We start from the raw sequence: 19,820 nt of genomic DNA, 5'->3' as shown, positions 1-19,820 counted from the left end.
GCCTCTCTGCCTACTTGTGATCTCTGTCTGTCAAATAAATAAATAAAATCTTTAAAAAAAAATACTAAAATCATACCCAAAGCCTCTCAAAGGTCAAGGTAAGCTTAAGCTATGTCCATGTTTTAAGGATCTCATATTAAAAAAATGCAAAAATAGAATTGCAAAGTTGTGGGAAAATTTATATGTTTACATCAATCAGTTTAATACCTTTAACTCTAGGAAAGCTATGCAACAAAAATGTGCTATTCACAAGATAACTATAGAATTTAAGTGTGTGTGTGCCTGTGTGTGGGTGCACATACATGCATATATTGATTTGTGGTTCATTTGACATGGTGTAGTCTGTTAAAAATTTATAGTTGTACGATAAACATTTTTTTTCATTATTGTCAGTATACTTCTGTATTGAATGCATAATCTTTTTGAACACTGACAGACCTCTGAAAATGTGAGACCAGAGTAGCCATCGGCCCTCCTAGTTCCCTAACCTTCCACTGGACTCTTGGCCTGTGATAGGCCCTGATTATTCAACAAGTTGACTTTCAAAATAAAACAGTGATAGCAACTAAAACAGTATAGCAAGATGTCTCATCAAATATGCATTAATGGCACTCCTGTCACATATAAGCGAGCTTATGGCATCAAAGGATTTATAGTCCAAATGGAGAGACAAAAGAGCACCCAAAGTATAGTGAAGACAGTATGTAAAACTGTTTATTACATGTGCGGTTCACACACAAATTAAAAGCAAACTGATGAGAGACAAGGTCTATCAAAAAGAGATATCTCCAAAAAGAGATATCTCCAAAAGAGATAGGCCCATGATGGTGATTCAGGATATCACTCTAACCTCTTGCTAGGAAAAAGGCGTGTTAGAACTACCAACAAGGGCACTTAAATCCATGGAAAACTCATCCTTACACATCTCACTGTTTGTTTTATTTTGGAAAGGACTGGAATTTGACTGAAGGACAATGAAATAACTTTGCCAGATGAAGGCAAGTTTCATAATGTATCTGCAAATCATAAAGTAGAGCTTAAATTGAATTTTTTTTAATATTTCTGAAACACTAGTGCCACATGTTAGTCCTTTCACACTATCCAGTAGCTAGACATGTATGATATCCTGGGACTTGTAATCAGGTCTCAATGATGAGGAGAGTCGAGAGGTCACCATCTATTGGAAATAAGCACTGTAATGTTTACAAATCTTTGATGAGCATACAACTTAGTATATAAGAAGCATGAGATGCAAATAATAAGCATGAGATGTGCATTCAGTAGAATGCATAGTAGGGTGCATCATTTCTACTGTTTCACTGTATTTATAACTAATAAATTAATATAATTAGTAAAAAATAAATGGTATTTCTTTTGTTTTGAACTAGAAATAAATGGAACTGCTACCTACACTTTTAGCTGCCAATTTTTATTTATCGTGGTCAAAATTTGCTCATGCATTGTTCCTATAAGTGAATTATAGAATTTGCTTTCTCTGATTTTACAGTTCCTGAATAAGTTCTGAGGGCACTATTTTCTATACGGTCTCCCATGAATTTACTCATGAATTATTTTAAACCAAAATTCAAATGCTTTTTATGCAAGTAAATCAGAAGACATTATAACCCAAATTTAATGCATACTTCTATATAGGCCAAGTAGTCCCCAGATATGTTGCATTTGGTCTAAATAAGAAAGATATTCTCAAAACTTTGCAAACAGTTTCAGCTGTATTTGCTTTTCCTGAAATAGCTTTCACTGCTTGCAGACTAACCAATCAGAAGCAAACAAACAAAAGTGTGAAGATCAATCTTTTCCTTGTAAATAGCTAGAATACTCAGCAGAGAAGGAAATCAAAGATTTTTTTTTCCCTCACTGTCTTCTTTTTTTTTTTTCTAGTTATTTGGTTAAAATAAGCTAACTTGGACATAAAACAATGTTGTCATTGACGATTTATTGAGATCATAAAGTCAAGATCTTTCATATGATTTCTATAGAAATCTTCAGAAAGAAACGATTAACAGAACATCGATTTTGATTTTATGGTATCTAATTCTCCTGAACAAGATTAAAACACTAAAGTACCATCTAGATTCCAGAGACAGTTGCAACTTTTCCATGTAAATGTGCCCGGAAACCCTTATAAACAAGATAGTAGTATTTCCTTTTTATTGCTTGATTGCCTGTTTAATCAAGCAAGATACCTTTCCTAATATTTACAGGGTTAACTGAAAGTTAGCATGACCAATGTTGACTCTTTTAACTCCATCAGGGATGCTAATACTCTTGTTTTCCAGATGCCAGTAATAGAATGCTGTTTTTTTAAAGTTCACCATTTAACACTCAAAATTAGCTTTTAGAGTTAGTTAACTTCCTGCTACTTCTCAGGTTCCCACATACCCCCGACAAGTTTAAGGTTCATCTCTTGGTCACTCATATTTCGTATATGGCTAGCAACGCATGTTAGGAGTTAAATAGATCAACACAGGGCAAAAGCATATTTCGGAGGGTGGGGTGAGGAGGGAAGGGCTAAAGCTACAGAGACTGATTAAAAAAATTCTTCCCGGCTACAAAAAGTAAAGAGTGATACCTGTAGGACTTTGAGAAACGCAATCTTGTTTTGGCTCTGGGAGATGGTCCTGGCACTGTGACTCCCTGAGGATCCCAAAGAAAAGCCATTTGTAAGGAAGGTGCCAGGATCGCTGGAAACCGCAGAAAGTCAGAGTTGGTACAGGGCCCGGGGGCCTGAGGGCCCCACGCTGAGCAGGAGGCACTTGTGGCTGAGTGAGGGCATTTCCTCTGTGTGGAGGTATGCGCTGACAAGGAGGTGGCAGGCTGGCTGAAGCAGGGGTGGGAGGGATGGCTAGGACTTCCTGCTGCATGACACTTGCCCTTTGCGACAGAGCTTGCTTCACTCAGACCTTATCTCATTAATAATATGAGCAACACACTCTCACAAATTTGTTTTTAAATATAGTCCTGATTAAACAGCATAGTCACATGCCACTCCTGAAAAGCACGAAACGCACATAAACACACACAATGAAAAGTATGATTGATTGTGGGTGAACCTTTTCATCAAATGCAAAGTTTAAAAGAAAAAGAGGTTAACAGAGGGCCCTTTGTTAAAAAAAAAAAAAAAAAAGTAATAACATATCTACAATGGGGAAATTCAACAAAGATTACTACATTTCACACAACTAGATGCCAAATAGAATTTTCTTTATTCCAACTTCTCTTAGAAACAGGGATGGACATCATTAGTTGCAAAACTTTCACAAGGATTTAATCGTCCTGAAATACCAGCACCTCCCTCCAAGTCAGCGTGGGAAGAAAACAGGCGGATCACTTTCAAAGCTTTTGGCAGCTTTTCCCTCAAGGAGATGGCGTGTCACCTTGGAGAGGCAATTATAATGCATGACTTTGACAACAAAGATCAATTTTCCTTGTTCATTTCCTAGTCCTTAGAAACATTTCTTAACTCCCTGATAAATCCCTTAAAACACTTTCTTTCAAATTAAATAAATGACGAAAGCCAAACAGAGCCCTTCACATGCTTTATGAGTCCAGCACATTTCAGGGAGGCATATATTTCAAGATGTTGTATGCAAGGAGTCAAAGGACCCCGATGCCGTCATCACTCCTCACCGCAGAGTGGTATTTAATGTTAACAGTGCAGCATAATTCCATCAGTCCCTGTCCAAACAATGCCCCATGGGTGACCTCAACTGTAAACCAAGGCAGAACTCCACTTCTCTCAGATAAGATTAGAGAGGCTTGGAGTGCTCGAGAGTGAATTTAACCTGCTCTGAGCTGGACAAAATGGGCTGACAGTTGAACTTACTGATGGCCATCACATGTGCCAAATTTGGAGACCAATACCAACCTGTCTATCTCTGACATAGCCAAGGGGTCCAAAACATTCATGTACTTTTTATAAAAGCTCAAGTAAGTAAGTAGGACACGTATTTTCCCCCACAGAATCTGGCACACCAGGGGTTCTTGAGAGCACGACAGGTTCCATATCAGCTTTGTGAAGAAGCAATAGAAAACATTTTCATAGTTTCACCTCTTTGTTATCTGGCAGATGGGCTCCAAGAGTGAGTAGGAGAGAGCTGACTAAGCAAGAGCAAATTTGGAGGAGCCAAGAGTTCATAAACAGACACGTTCTCTCTGAATCAACCATCAGTATTCACATGCTTCACAAATCCCACCTTGCTGCTTTTGTCCATGGATCCACAACCCACAAGAGCAAAATTGGAGGCCACCTTTCAGGTATTCTTTGAGAAAGACCAAGAAAGTGCCTGTGTCTATACCTACACGAGTCTGCCCTTCTTGGTAGATGAAATCTCACTATTATCATTTCATTCTTTTAAACTATTTGATTCCCACTTTGGACAGCTCGGAGAAAATGCAAATACTCCTGGCAGAGTTAGGAAGCTGCTGAGCAACTTGGTGTTTGGTAGCATGGCTTTATCTGAAACTGAAGTTAGAAAGCACAGGAGAATGCGGAGTGAGGAGGAGCCCCTGAGAGCAGATCGAGGGAGACAGTGGGGAGAGGGGGGAAACACACAGACAGGCATGAGAGCAGGAGGGGTGGTACTAGCTAATATGAATTTCTCTCACTTTCTACATAGGACAGAACTTTCCTCACTGGTGGCATTTTACATTTTACAGGTGAAAGAGCCTCAGTGTGTCCTGAAAATAAAAGCTGCAGTCCACATACACGACTTGGGGAGCAAAAAAAACACGATTTGCTTTGTTATCCCAATTATACTGGTCATGGCAAGATGGACTGCGCAGAATAGAGCCAGTCATAGGTATTTCGGCTAACATCTGTCTTTATCTCCATTCCAATTTACCTTTTTAGAAGAATGTTCTATTAACTGATATCTGACTGATAAAACACCAAGGCATAATTATAATGCAGAATGAAGATATTGTGGAATGTCCAACTTTTTCTAAAGGAAATGTACAACAAAAGAGACGCAAAGTTGTCTGTTTCATTACTGCCAAAGTATTTCTTCCTTCTTTTCTTCCCTGATTCTTGACATTGGACAACTGGAATCTTTAACCAGAATAAAAACAATCTAAATGTAAATGTAAGTGGTGCCTGGGTGCCTCAGTCAGTTGAGCATCTACCTGTGGCTCTGGACCTGATCTCAGGGTCCTAGAATTGAGCCCTGCATTGGGCTCCTCATTCAGTGGGAGTCTGCTTGTCTCTCTCCCTCTGTCCTTCTGCTTATGCTCTCTTCCTCTCAAATAAATAAATAAAATCTTAAAAAATGTAAATGTAAAATGATAACCAGGGAAATGGAAAATGTGGTCCTTTTTCCTAATGTGAAATCGGATGTGGATATAAGAAGTATCTTCCAATGTTAATGTTATTTTTTTCCTGAAATAATTACTCACTGCCTCCTTCTCATTTCTTCCATACAGTTATATATAATCCCCCTGTAGGTTCCTAGGCCTCAACAAGGTCACAGAAATAAGCTACATTTCTGACATTATTTCTGACATTAATCATGAGTAAAATTAAGCTTGATTTCAAGTGTAAATATCAATATCCTATGGAAGAACTGGCTAGTACTTCATAGACATGAATTTAGACATCTGGAAAAAAATCAAAATTAAATAAGGTGTTTGCTAGGATGAACCTTGCTGTCATTCACATTTTAAACAGATGTTTATAACTTTAATTGCACATGTATTAAAGGGTAGAAAAAGAAGGTAATAATTTGAATATTTAACATGTCACTGTTAAACACTCTTTTACCCATAAGAATATTAGTAGAAACAGGATTTGGAGGCAGAGAAGTTCCATCCCTGAGACAATCTCTTCTTCTACAATCTGGAAACTCAGCTTATAACTCCAGGAAAACCAGATTCTGAAATCTGAATTTTGTCTCCACCAAATCGCTATCCAATAATTCCTAACATCCCTAAAAACTCAACAACTTGCCCACCTCCTCCCAATAATGTAGACCTTATGCTCTGCAGCTCTATATAAGGCATCTTCTTTGCCTCTCGAATATTTCTGGGATTTTGGTTCCAAGATTCCAGATGTTACAAGTGGTAAATTTGGGGTTTGGTGTGTGACACAGAAACTCAGCATTTCCTTTATAGGAGATAACTAATATGAATCAAATTGGAAGTCCCAAATTTAAAAGTGGAAAACTTTAAACACAACCCACATAGACATTTGCATACTCCAAGCCGCTATTTTGACAGGTGGGGGCTGGTGAGCTGAACTTCAGAGAAACAAAGAGTTACATTAGTGGCGTTGCATTATGTTGAAATACACTGCCTCAGGAAGCCAGACCAGGCGGAGATAGGGTCCGGGATAATGCTGTAGTTTGAAATCGTGGCTGGTCACAGATTCGAAGGTGGCAGAAGGTAACTTGGGAGCAAACAACCTCATTTCATGTTCATTTATCAGCTACCTCGGACAGGAGTTTCACTGTGAGAATTCTATTTTCATGGTGACCAATTGCAAAAGAGCATGCCAAAAGGAAATTTAACAATCGGACTTGCACACTTCTCTAAACTAGTAATCATATGGTATCCATAACTGTGGTTTTTATTACATTCATGTATTACCAAAATCAACTATCAACTATTTGTTTTAAAATATTTTATTTATTTGACAACAGAGATTAAGAGTAGGCAGAGAGGCAGGCAGAAAGAGGAGGAAGCAGGTTCCCTGCTGAGCAGAGAGCCCAATGTGGGGCTCAATCCCAGGAACCTGGGATCATGACCTGAGCCGAAGGCAGAGGCTTTAACCCACTGAGCCACCCAGGCGCCCCAACTATCAACTATTTTTTAAAGATGTATTTATTTATTTTAGTGGGGGGGGGCAGAGGGAGAAGGAGAGAGAAAAATCCCTAGCGGACTCCCTGCTGAGCATGGAGCCCAACTCAGGGCTCTTTCTCACAATAGAGAGATCATGAAATCAAGAGTCAGATGCTTAACTGACTGAGCCACTCAGGCACCCCTCAACTATGGATTATTACTCCAAATGGAAATGTCGCAAAATAACACTAGCCTTTTCTTGATCTGCTTTCAAATAGGCATTCTAAACCTGACATGTGCCTACGTGATTTAGAGGTGAATTGTTTTGTGTTCTAAAATGGAGAATAATGATCTTACAAGTTGTCGCACTAACAGAATGCTAACAAAATTGATAGTACCCATAGTCTTAAGAGCATTAGGAAAATGTGCTCTGTGTTTTAATTGGCTACAAACACAAACTTTAGTCTGAGGACCCAAATAGAAATAAAATGTAATTAAAGAGCTAACATTATTAAGACATAAAATAAAACAACTGACAAGAGGTGTGATTAAATATCAGAATAGAAGATAAATAAAACTGGATTTGAATCCAAATGTTTTACTATACATTTAAAGTTTCCATCTACATTATTTTAGGATTCTTTTTAGCAATTCAGAAGATAATTAAGTCAAACCATTTCTAACCAAAAAAGCATTGAGTTTGTCCTAAATACTTGGGTAAATGGGGGCTGAAAGAAAGAAATCAAGGAGGGAAAAACTAACAGGAAGGGTAATATATTTTATGTTTATTAAGCATCTATTAGATGACCGATAAAGTCCAAACAGATTTCTTTAAGTAGTCAACAGGAAATATTATAGAGTCAAATTCTTTAAAAAATTTCAAATTAACATATGGTAATCACCTGAAATAAAGAAATAAACATGATGTTTTTAACGTGTGTAAAATATTCTGGGGTCAATAATTGTCATATTGTCCAACTTTTTGTGCATAACATTTTTAAAAGTCAGAAAACCTTTTTTTTCCCAATATTGTATTCATGTGTGCAGACTGTAAAAACAACAACCTCTCCTTAGATATTGACTAGTAAGTGAAAGGGTGGATTATAGAATTTCATTTTGAAAGCTACTTCCTCCAAGAAGCCTTCCCTGCTTACCAGATCAAGGGAAGTCTCCACAGCACTCTGCACTTCCTCTTTGTCACTCTCAGCACATTTGTAATCACTACTTATTCAACATCAGTCTTCCCTCACACACCTAGCCATCTAAAGGATATAGACCATATTTGCTTCTCCACTGGATGCCCAGGGCCCAGCAATTAACCTAGGAAAATAAGTCACAATGATGTTTAATGAATGAACAAACCAATAACCTCAGGGCTTCCGACAAGAAGATGCATCACCTTTATTATATTCTTTTGTGTTCCCAAGTAGGGGCAAAACATTTTGCCATGGTAGGACTTACATATTTTCTCTGAAAAAGCCATAAATAAAATAATAAAACCAGAAAAAAAAATTGCCACTGTTATGACCAAGTGAATTATAGGCCTATCCTCAGATTAGGGTTTTCTTGTTGTTTTTGTTGCTGTTTGGTTGGTTGGTTTGGTTTGGTTTTTGATGAAGCATCATTGGGCAAATATGCTGGGCATTACAGAGAGGGTATTAGAGCAACAGTCATGCCATAAACTTGCCACATGACCTTGAGCACTATTACCTGACCTTGCTAAATTTTCAATACCTCACTTACCCAAATGAGAACTACTGCAAAGAGATTTGGAGAGGAATGAATAGGGTAATTTATACAAAAATATTTTGAAGAGACCACACAAAGTTTTAAGCACTACTACTGACAATGTCAAGCTTTTTGGTCAGCTAGGGAATTTTTTTTTTTAAACTGTTAGAAACATTTCCAATGTTCAAAATTGTTCTGTAGAATGGGTCACCTCATAAACATGGTAAGTAGCAATACCATTTTGCCAGTGCAAAAGGGCTATCAATCTTCAATTTCGATGGGTAATTTTTTTTTCTATTTGAAATCTTTTTATCCTAAATGTAAAGGGACAGAATACCAAGCCGTTATATTTTACAAGTTAGTCCTTTAACAAAATCTTAATGTTTTATTTGCAAACCCTCTCCTGGTTCTATGTACTAGAAGTAAAAAAAAAAAAAAAAAAAAAAAAAAAAAGGCGGGTAGGAGGGACAAGGAATTCTACTAAAATTAGCTAATGGATTTTTCACAAGTGTTCAAAATCCTCAGCTTCACCTAAATATAGAAACACTTCTATTTATTTTTCTGAAACTTAAGGGATGCTGCAAGACAGGTCATTTAACTGCAAAAGCATTTGAAACACTGACTCCAGCTCATGCTGCTCTCATGTTGACCACACACCAAATAAGGACAGAAATGGCCTCTTCTCAGTTTTTTAGAACTATGTTAACAAACAATTTAAAGCAGTGATGGAATTGCCAGGCTGAGAAATAAAATCACTCTCTAGGGAGAAAGAAAAAGACCCCAAATAACAAGAATCTTCTAAATAACAACAATCTCATGTGTTCAACTTTGGCACTGTGACTTTTTTCCATGACAGTGTTCAATATCTTGCTAAATATGGATTTCCATTTATTGGAGCTAACATTCATGAACTTCCCATTCCTGGGTACTTGCTGTCACCCCTGCTATCACCAGGCCCCATTCCTCACCTTGATACTCCTCGTGTATTGACAGAGTCTGTGAAGCAAATGTTACCACCAGGTCAGGGTATCCTTTTGTAATTCCTTGTTTTACTAAGATGGTATCAATGACTAATTTGGTATTTATTTTGATAAGGGCGTAACATACCTTATATCATCCCCATAATACTGTATCTATGAATTTAGTCTATTTTTATTCTGTTTTATGACAAGAGAAAAAGAGGCTTAGAAAATTGGGGTAACTTGCCCCTCTGATCATGCAGCCAAGGAATGGGAGATCTGAGACTAAGACTGGGGTCTTTCAAATGAGAAAACCTATCCTCTTAGCCAACAGAGGCCTAGAATATAACTGAGGGAGGAGTGAATGACCGCCGGTCCCTTTCTCCAGAGAGATAAGTCATGGTGGAAGTTTTGGATTTTCACAGAAGTAACAGGCACTATGTACAATAGTTACATAATCTTGTTTAATCTAAACCCACCCTCTCAGACAGACATTATTTTTGCAATTTTATTTTTTTTAAAGTTATTTATTCATTCTACAGAGAGAGTTCAGCAAGGGAGAAGGAGTACCCCAAACAGACTCCCAGATGAGTGCAGAGCCCCAGGCAGGTCTGGATCTCATGACCTACATGGTCATGAGCTGAGCCAAAACACGAGTCAGATGCTCAGCTGACTGAGCCACCCAGGTGCCCCTACTGTGGCCATTTTATAGATGAGAACCCTGAGGTTTGCAGAGGGTAAATAGCTTGGCTGACACCACAAAAGTAATATACATTGGAGATATGTGTCCCAGTCAGTTCTGCCTATCTCAAATCTTGTCTCCATCATACCTGACTTCCCCAAGTTCTTTAAATTCCTAATTTCAGAGCCTGGGGACTGAGGCTGAGGACAGGGTCGCGTGAGCTCAGCTGTGATAACCAGAGTGTTACCAAGGCAGAGAGAGAGGAGGCCTGGCAGAGGACGGCAATGCTTGAGAAAAAGTGGTAATGTCAGTGTTTCTGAATGCCCTGTGTACTGCTCTGCCTTTTCCTTCTGTATAGTTTACATCAAGAGACACTGAAACACTTTTTAGTCTGTCTAACCAATGGCAGCCATTCACTAGGGGCTAAAATAGAATGCTGGGTATTTCAAAAACAGTGAAAGAAAGCAAAGTATGTTTGTGTTATTGGTTTTTATTTTGTAATAGGATGTAGCCATTTTCTATCTAACCCTCAAAACCACCTGAGTAATTTATAATAGACATTTATACAATTAGGGCATTAATAGGGTAATAGGGCACATTCTGGCCCTTTCTTCCACTGCCATCACTAACTACTTCTGTTGGTTCAGCAGAGTTAAGTGACTTGCCCAAGTTTGGTAAATGGTAAATAATGAGCCTTGACTGAAACTTTAGCTTACCTCTAACTTTTGGAAAATAAGTTATTTCTAAATTAGGGACTTCTTCTATTAAATTCACTGCCTTTAAAACGTAGAAGTAAATTGGAGAAGGTATGATTGTTTTTCATTGGTCAGGTGATATCAAGTAAAATTCTTTATAGCAAATTCTGATTCAAATGCTGATTTAAATTATACCTGTATTAGTTTGATATACATTATACTTAAATATTAAGGGATTGAATTTACATTTGAAAACAAAATAAATTGCCATCAAATAAACAAAACCAACCATAGCAGTATAATGAAATATTTTGGGGCAGTGAGTATTTTTCTTGATATTTCTAAGAGTGAGCTTAACTAAATCACAAAATCCTTAAAGATATGGCCTGTAGTAAAGTAGTTTCCATATGAAATTTTATTCAACAGGTAACTCTTCCTCCCCTTCCTTTCTCCCTCCTTCCCTTCTATCCACTCATAAATACAAATTAGGCATCTACTATATGCCAAGTGCTATGCTACATGCATGCCGATAAGTAATAGTGAAGGCAATCATGCCCAAACAATCTTAGAACTGACTGAACCAAAGATGAAACTTCAGCCTTATAAGAAACTGGACTCTGTTTTACATTTTTCAAAAGTGTCAGGGAAGTAGGAAGAGAAGGGATATAAAATATTTATAGAATTTATAGAAAATGGCTTGAGGTCTTGTTGATGAAAAAAATTAATACAATTGAGAAGGTGATTCTTCAGGTGATCAACATTAAAAAGCAGATCAAATGAGATATTTTTGGTAAAATACTTTCCTCAGCAACTGGCCCAGGGGAAACACTTTCTCTGACAGTCAATTCATAGCATTATATGAAACTGGGAGGGTGGCAAGAGAGACACATTTATAAAGAAGCTTTTGTCTCATGACTAGGGCCAACCCTGGGTATAAATCTGTGCTAGGTGCTTGGGGATACAAAGGAAAATGGAAGCCAGTCCCTCTTTGGAGAGGTTTGCAACCGGGAAAAATCTCACCTCATAAAAACATTTCTGTAACCTATGGTGGTTAACGTTTTCTGAAGAGAGTGTTATCAGTGGTGCTCACAACATTAAAACTGGCAAACTGTCCCTTGGCATCTTTTACAAATCAAAAGAAAAATAAGCATGCCATAAATAGGGCAATAGCCTGGCCTTAATCCAGAATGAGCCGAACTGCAGATGTTTAAAACACAAACCTGACGGGGCAAATAAAACTTGTTTCAGGAAAAATAAAAAAATGCAGAATATGATTCTTGCTGCAACAAAAAGAGATTTTTTTTCCAAAATAGAATTATGAAAAATTTCGGAAAAACATATAAAAGTTGAAAAAATTTTTAAATGAACACCTGGGCATCTACCACTTAGATTATGCTGATAACAATTAAGAGACTTTCTTTCTTTCTTTTTTTCCTTCCTTCCTTCCTTTCTTCTTTCTCTCTTTCTTTTTAAGAGTTTATTTATTGACAGAGTGAGAGAGAGAGAGCACAAGCAGGGGGAGCAGCAGGCAGAGGGAGAGATCCACTTCAGGACCCCAGGATCATGACCAGAGCCAAAAGCAGATACTTGACCAACTGAGCCATCCAGTGCCTCTTAAGAGATTGTTTTTGGGGCACCTGGGTGGCTTATTGGGTTAAGCTGCTGCCTTCGGCTCAGGTCGTGATCTCAGGGTCCTGGGATGGAGTCCCACATCCAGCTCTCTGCTCAGCAGGGAGCCTGCTTCCCCCTCTCTCTCTGCCTGCCTCTCTGCCTACTTGTGACCTCTCTCTGTCAAATAAACAAATAAAATATTTTTAAAAGAGAGAGAGAGAGATTGTTTCTTAATAGGAAATTATCATATTGGACTTGAACAATAAGAGTTGTACTGTTATACTATTCATCTGAATGATATTTATAGATCATTATTGTAAAACTAAATTATAAGTTTCTGTGCTCTAATATTTATTCTATTTTAAACGGTGAATTTTTTACAGGCAGACAATGTGGGTTTTCTTTTCTATGTAATATAAAGAACATAACAAACTTGAATTCTTAAATCTTGCTAAAAATAAGTTAATGATAAAAAGTAAATGATAAAGATATGATCAAAAATTATGAATTATCAAAATCAATATCCATTAAAGTGATAAAATGGTCAACCATGAAGTTCTTCTCCAGTTTAGTCCTAGGTAATATGTTTTTGGAATGTTTTATGCACCATCATTCTTAGTAAATTATGAGTTCAGTCAGGCAGTTAGGAATGAGATAATTGGGAATATCCTAGTTATTGATATGACACAAAATATCCTACAAAATGTGTAAGTCAGGTGCTTTGTGGGAGGAGAGGAAAAAGGAGAGGGAGAGAGACAGAATATCCAAGCAGACTCTGTGCTGAACAGGAAGACCCATGGTGGGGGGTCCACCCCATGACCCTGAGGTCATGATTGAAGCCAAAATCAAGAGTTGGACACTAAACTGACTGAGCCATCCAGACATCCCTTGTTATATTCTGTTCATGAATATAAATGAAAAGTCTAGTTCATTACGGACAAGAAAGAGACTCTACTTCAGTAATAAAAGAAGTAGAAAAATCCCAACATCAATGTATCTGTTTTTCACCTACTCTTTTTGATGTGCCTATGGAAATGTCAGCTTGCTACCTTCTCAACAATTTGCCATGCAAGTCAAGTTCAAATGATCACAAAAGCAACTGAGGAAACCTTATTTTAGTCTCCATGATACTGAAAACTGACACAATAAGTACTGAATACTCTCAGCTCACGTTTAGAGTTGATACTTGAAAAGGAGTCCAATCAAGAAGCAGGTACTGCAGAGTTTTGCCCAAAGCTGAGGCTCTCAAGTGCTCCAGGGACTGTGGAGCATCTCAGATTCAGGCAATCAACTCCTCAGGTACATTTAAGGATGTGTATTTTCAACTCTAATACCACTTTATTACGGCAGCCCAGTGAGAATAGCAAATATAGCTATAAAAAGCATGCAGCGGCTTTTTCAAGATGCTAGCATTAATACTTTGTTACCGAGTGCAGGATGAAGTGGTGTGTACACATCATGGGATTTTTTCAGCCATGGGAAAGAAGGAAATACCACCATTTGTTACAATATGGACAGGCCTTGTGGGTATTATGCTAAGTGGAATAAGTCAGAGAAAGACAAGTACTGTATGTTATCATTTATATGTGGAATCTAAAGAAGTCAAACTCATCAAAACAGAGAGTAGAATAGGGGATACCAGAGGCTGGGGATGGGGAAATATGAGAGGTGTGGTTGAAGGATGTAAACTTGTAACTACTAGTTAATAAATCCTGGAAATCTAGTGCATAGCACAGTGATTATAGATAAAAATATTGTATTATGACCATCAAACTAGCTAATTGACTGGATCTTAATTTGTCCCAACACAAAAAAAGGAACTGATAATTATATGAAAGGACAGAGGTTTTAGCCAACGCTATAATGCAATCATATTATAATATATAAATATATCAAATCAACATGTTGGCCACTGTAAATTTATATACAATGTTATATATCAATAGTATTTCAATGAAAGATAAATGTATTATGAAACTGCTAATACTAAATATAATCTAATCACTCATTACAAGCATTTTACAGTTAAATCCAATTAATTAAAATATATACCAAAGTGTTGATAGAGTTATGGCTGGGTATTAGGATTGTAGGCATTTTTAAACTTTCTTTTCTATAGTGTTCAAATTTTCTACAACAAATAGAAATTACTTTTACTTATATAAAACTAAATATAGGCTACTTGAAACTCAGATAGTAAAATTTCTTTTTTCCTAGGAGTTTTTTCTAGTTTGATTAGATCTCAACCAAGGGTCCATGAATAAAAATTTTGAATTTACTTACATTAACTTAAGTATGTCTTAAAATTTCCACGTTGCCAAGGTGGCAAAGGGTCAGAGAGAGAAGTGCTGGAAAGCCAGGTAAGCATACACATCATTTAACACCTATGATGATCTGATTTAAAATCCAATGAAAAATAGCATGATGGGGTCTGCAGACTTTTCACTAGAGAGGACAGAGCAGTCTGCCCCCGAGAGGTAGAGAATTAGAGCCAGAAAAAAGCAAAAAAGCTGCAGAACTTGTTACAGATTCAAAGAGGCGCTTCAAGCCAATCCGTGAGAAAATGCTCTTAAGTGTAGAGAGCTAGCTGTTTGCACAGCGCCCCCTTGTGAAGAGAGGTTCTCACGACTGTGCCTTAAGCCAAAGAGCCAAGAGCTTCAACCAGTCATGAAAACATCTACTTAGCCTTCATCATCTGTTGACTGACTTCTAAACCTTACAGAAGACAGATATGTGTGCACAGGTGATGCAAAAACACGGTAATGCCCTGTTATTAAAGGTGTACATAAATATTTCACATGGTTGTGTTTTTTAATGGGAAAGTTTTAGAAAGAACTTCTTAAAATAGGAAACCAACATGGGGCACCTGGGTGGCTCAGTGGGTTAAGCTGCTGCCTTCAGCTCAGGTCATGATCTCAGGGTCCTGGGATCGAGTCCCGCATCGGACTATCTGCTCAGCAAGGAGCCTGCTTCTCTCTCTCTCTCTCTCTCTGCCTGCCTCTCCATCTACTTGTGATCGCTGTCTGTCAAATAAATAAAATCTTTAAAAAAAAAATAGGAAACCAACATTATTTGCCCCCATTACTTCAGAAACTTGTTCTTTTGCTCAGTTTCTCAATTTGACAAAAGAAAATTGAGTACAGAAAATTGGGGAATACTTTCAAAAATCAAATATTTCCTGTTTATCTTTAAAAATATAGAACCATCTATCCATTACTATTTTAGAAATGTGAAAGTGGGGTTATTTTTAGGTGTTGGAATTAACTTTTCAGTTAGAATTTTTAAATCCCATTCATATAAATGATTTCGCTGATTTTAAAGTATCTGGGGGCGCCTGGGTGGCGGAAGCCTCTACCCTCAGCTCAGGTCATGATCCCAGGGTCCTCTGCTCAGCAGGGAGCCTGCTTCCTCCTCTCTCTTTCTGCCTGCCTCTGCTTACTTGTGGTCTGTCAAATAAATCAATAAACTCTTCAAAATAAAATGAAAGTATCTGAATAACTGCTCATCAGGAAAAACCAAATTCTGGAGGATGTTCCTGCAATGGGGGAAATTACTCTGAAATGTGATACAATGTATATAAGAAGAGTCATGCCTTGTCTGAGTCAAAACAGGAGAGAGAGTGATTTGTCTTCACATTCAGTTTAACAATTGATTGGAAGTGAGTGTAGTCTTCATTTTGTCTATTGCTGGCTACACTGTGCCATATGAGTCATGCTTCTGAACCCTGAGCCAAGGTAGTGAACAAGTATCAGTTAACACAAACCACATTTAAAAAGCCTCCATAATTCCAACAGGTTTTCCAAAACCACCCCAAATAAATATATAGGGAAAGTAAAAACAATGTGCTTCCTATGCAACTGCAGATTAAATATGAGCCCTCAAGAACCCCTTAGGTGTGATCAAATTATTATCACTATTCAAACTACACTATCTAGAAATCCTGCTGTAGCTTCTGCTAAAAGCTCAGACTATTCATTGAGAGCATCATTGTGTCCATATGGAAAAGAGGAATGAGGCCCCAGGGTAGAAGCAAGTATGTTTAGAAACCTACCCATATTCAGATCTTGGGCAATAGGCTTGCAAACAGGCTTGTAAAAGACTAATCCTTCCAAGTTGTATCTCCATCCCTGACATTTTCCCTGATGTCCTAATGAGTATTTCTGCCTCCTTTTCAATCTCTGGTAGTGTTAGGGTGTTAGTGTTAGGGTACATTTCTCCTAGGCAGACCCTACAAAGTCTTGGCATGTGTGCTTATTTCAGAGAGGAGGTGGCGAGCTAATTATATAAAGTTAGGGAGCAGGAAGAGAAGAAAGTCAATAAAGTGTGCGTTAATAAGCTGTGGGTAAATGGAACTCAGTCTTCTTGGGGACCTTCCAAGGGATACTGACATGCCTTGGCATTGCCCCTCTACAGAATGTGGAACTTGGGGTGTATAAATATTCCCTAGTTCCTCAATGTATGCAAGTTACCCCTGGGAGTCCTTGGTCACAAGCCCTTCTAGGTGATTCACACACAGTCTAGCAAGCTCCTTTGTACTGGAAAAGGTGTTCAGGTGGCTCAGATGAGAAGCTGACCTAGCACACAGGAAATAGCCATCACACAGGCAGAGGAATTCTGGGGTGGGCCAGTAAGAGATGGGGTGGGACTCTAAGCTTCTACCACAAAGAGGATGCTCAAACTTAAGTTTCCCAAACTGAATGTCTTTTTTTTTTTAATTTTTAAAATTTTTTATTTACTTGTTTTAAAGATTTTATTTATTTATTTATTTGACAGAGAGAGAGAGCGAGAGAAGGAACATAAGCAGGGGGAGTGGGAGAGGGAGAAGCAGGCTTCCCACCAAGAAAGGAGCCTGATGTGGGGCTCAATCCCAGGACCCTGGGATCATGACCTGAGCCGAAGGCAGACGCTTAGCAACTGAGCCACCCAGGCACCCCCCAACTGAATTTCTAGTTCATATTTCCATCACCCCACCACTTCCTTGTTCTTTCCCCAACTCAGCAAATAAAAGCATATGTTTTTAATTTTTTCAGGCTAAAATCCTTGAATCATCTTTGGCTTATTTACTTTTCTCTTACCCTATGTGAAATTCCATCATTGAACGCTGTCAGCTCAGTTTTCAATTATAGTCAGAATCTGGTCACTTCTTACCAATTCCACTGCCACTATCCTGGGCCAGGTTGTCTCCTGCCCAACTTACTTCTTAACCATTTCCCCTGCTTCTGCCTTTGCTCCAAGTCCATTCTTCACAGAATATCAGAATACTCTGAGTGACCCTTTGAAAAGGTGTATCACTTCTCTCAAAACCCTGTGATAGTTTCCCATTTCACTTGGGATAAAATCCCAAGTCTTTACCATGGCTTACAGAAACCTTTCCTATCTCTCTGACCTGTTTTCCCTTCTCCCTTTCCACTTGCTTACTTGATTCCACCCAAACTGTTTTGTTTGTTTGTTTTTTAAATTGGTCTTTTACCTAATCATTGAACACAAGGTAGCTGCTCCTATCAGGACCTTTGCACTTCCCTTCTTGAAGTATTTTTCCTTCAGATATCTGCTAGATCCTTCATTTTATTGGGATCTAAATGTCAGTTTAATACAGAGGGTTACCATATTCTATTTGATCTAAGATAGCACTGCCATCACTCTCTTTCCTTTGCATGATTTATCTTGATAAAACTTATCATCATGACATAGTTATTTTGTATATGTTTGTATATTTTACTTTGCTTATCTCCCCCACAAAAAATAAAGTTTCTCTCTCTCTCTCTCTCTCACACACACACACACATACACACACACGAAGAAGAGACTCTGCTTTTTTCACTGCTGCATGCCAGCTACTGGAAGAGGGACCATAAAGGGTGGGGGTCCAATATACATTTGCTTAGTGGATGAACTCACTGATCTGACAGCCATAGGAGATAAATATTGATATTGTATTAATCAAATATTTATCAAACACATGACTGCTATTGTCCTATAACAAGTAGAAGCAGTTGCTGCTGCTCTCTAGAAGCAAGATACATCACTGCATGAGGATACAAGACACATCCAGGGCACGGCAAAATCAATGGCGTTCAGAGGGGAGGTTGTTAGAGATGGTCATAGCGAGGAGAAGGTAGGAAAGAAACGCTGAGACTAGACTGTGAAAAACTTTGAGTGCTATGTTAGGAGTGGGGAACTTATTTCCATTTAGAAAGAAGTGAAACAGTATCAAAAGTTTCTGAGCAAGGGAGTGAAATAATGAAAGAAGAATTTTAGAACAACTGATATTCCTTTCCCACAAGGATTTGAGCAGGAAAGACTGGAGCCAGGGAGACAGTGTCATGAATTTTTCCCTTTCAAGTCCTCCTTTTTCTCAATAACCAAGACATTGACCTATATTACAAAAACCTAGCTGTATAGTGGTATAATTGGTATACAAAATACACACATATTTGATGTATAAAATTTGATGAGTTTAGATATACGCATACATCCGTGAACCTATCATAATGATCAAGGTAATATATATCCATCATCTCCACAGCTCTCCTAGGGTCTTGCTGGTTTTGGGTGTGTGTGTGTTGGGGGGAGAGTAATAACATATAACATGAGCTCTACCATCTTAAATTTTCAAGTATACCAATACAATATTGTTAACTATAGGCACAATATTGCTCAGCATATCTCTAGAACTTATCATCCTTTAACATAGTTTTTAGACTGCTGTATCATTCCATACTTTTCATATTCAGTCAGGAAACTTTTTGTCCTTACTGGGAATGTAAACTTACCTGAAAAAAGATCTGTCCATAATTTCCCTGGAATTTAACTTGAACCTACTATAGGTATGAAAAAAGCTCAGATCCATTCCCCTTCAGGTTATCTGAGAACTAGAACTAATAAATAAGGCAGTGAAAAAAGATAAGGCTGAACATGAACGTGCTGTGGTGAGATATGGATGTGAGTAAATGTAAATAAACATGTCAAAGACATCTATGGTGAATGGCAAGTATTCTTTATTACTTTAATTTGTTTCTTATTTAGGACATAACACACACTGTAGTCTCCCTTTCTCTCTGAAGGAGGGCTCTGAATAAAATGAGAGCAACATGCTCAGTGTTCTACTGGGCAGTGAACAACTAGGGCCATGTATCCCTGGGATGGCCCAGTGTGGTAGGAGCTAAATAAACATATCTTAAATGAATCACTCCAACTCTTCACAAGACAGATTCCAGGAGAATTTCATTATTTACCTCTAAATTCTGCTATTTCTTCTTCTAATGAATATTTAATTCTACTTTGTTCCAGAAAGGATTAAAAGCTTCTGTATTTCCTTTGGTAATTAGTTTAGATAAGCCATCCACTTCTCTA

The 19,820-nt window shown here is 37.9% G+C and overlaps 1 protein-coding gene across 9 annotated transcripts in view; it reads right to left on the bottom strand.

Annotated features, from left to right (window-relative positions):
* The window catches only part of PDE4D (phosphodiesterase 4D), a 1,492,536-nt gene that overhangs the window by 367,420 nt on the left and 1,105,296 nt on the right, over positions 1-19,820 (bottom strand). The window contains exon 1 of one of the 9 annotated variants that reach the window (XM_004744615.3): positions 2,591-2,914. The exons of the other annotated variants lie outside the window; for them this stretch is intronic. Coding sequence (XP_004744672.1) covers positions 2,591-2,679 — 89 coding nt within the window. The 5' untranslated portion in view covers positions 2,680-2,914. Of the gene's footprint in view, positions 1-2,590; positions 2,915-19,820 lie in introns of those variants that run through there. 9 annotated transcript variants of the gene reach the window in all.

Source organism: Mustela putorius, unplaced genomic scaffold (genome assembly GCF_011764305.1).
Source record: "Mustela putorius furo isolate JIRA1106 unplaced genomic scaffold, ASM1176430v1.1 tig00000145_pilon_pilon_pilon, whole genome shotgun sequence".
NCBI classification, from domain to species: Eukaryota; Metazoa; Chordata; class Mammalia; order Carnivora; family Mustelidae; genus Mustela; species Mustela putorius.
This window is presented reverse-complemented; position numbering and strand designations above follow the sequence as displayed.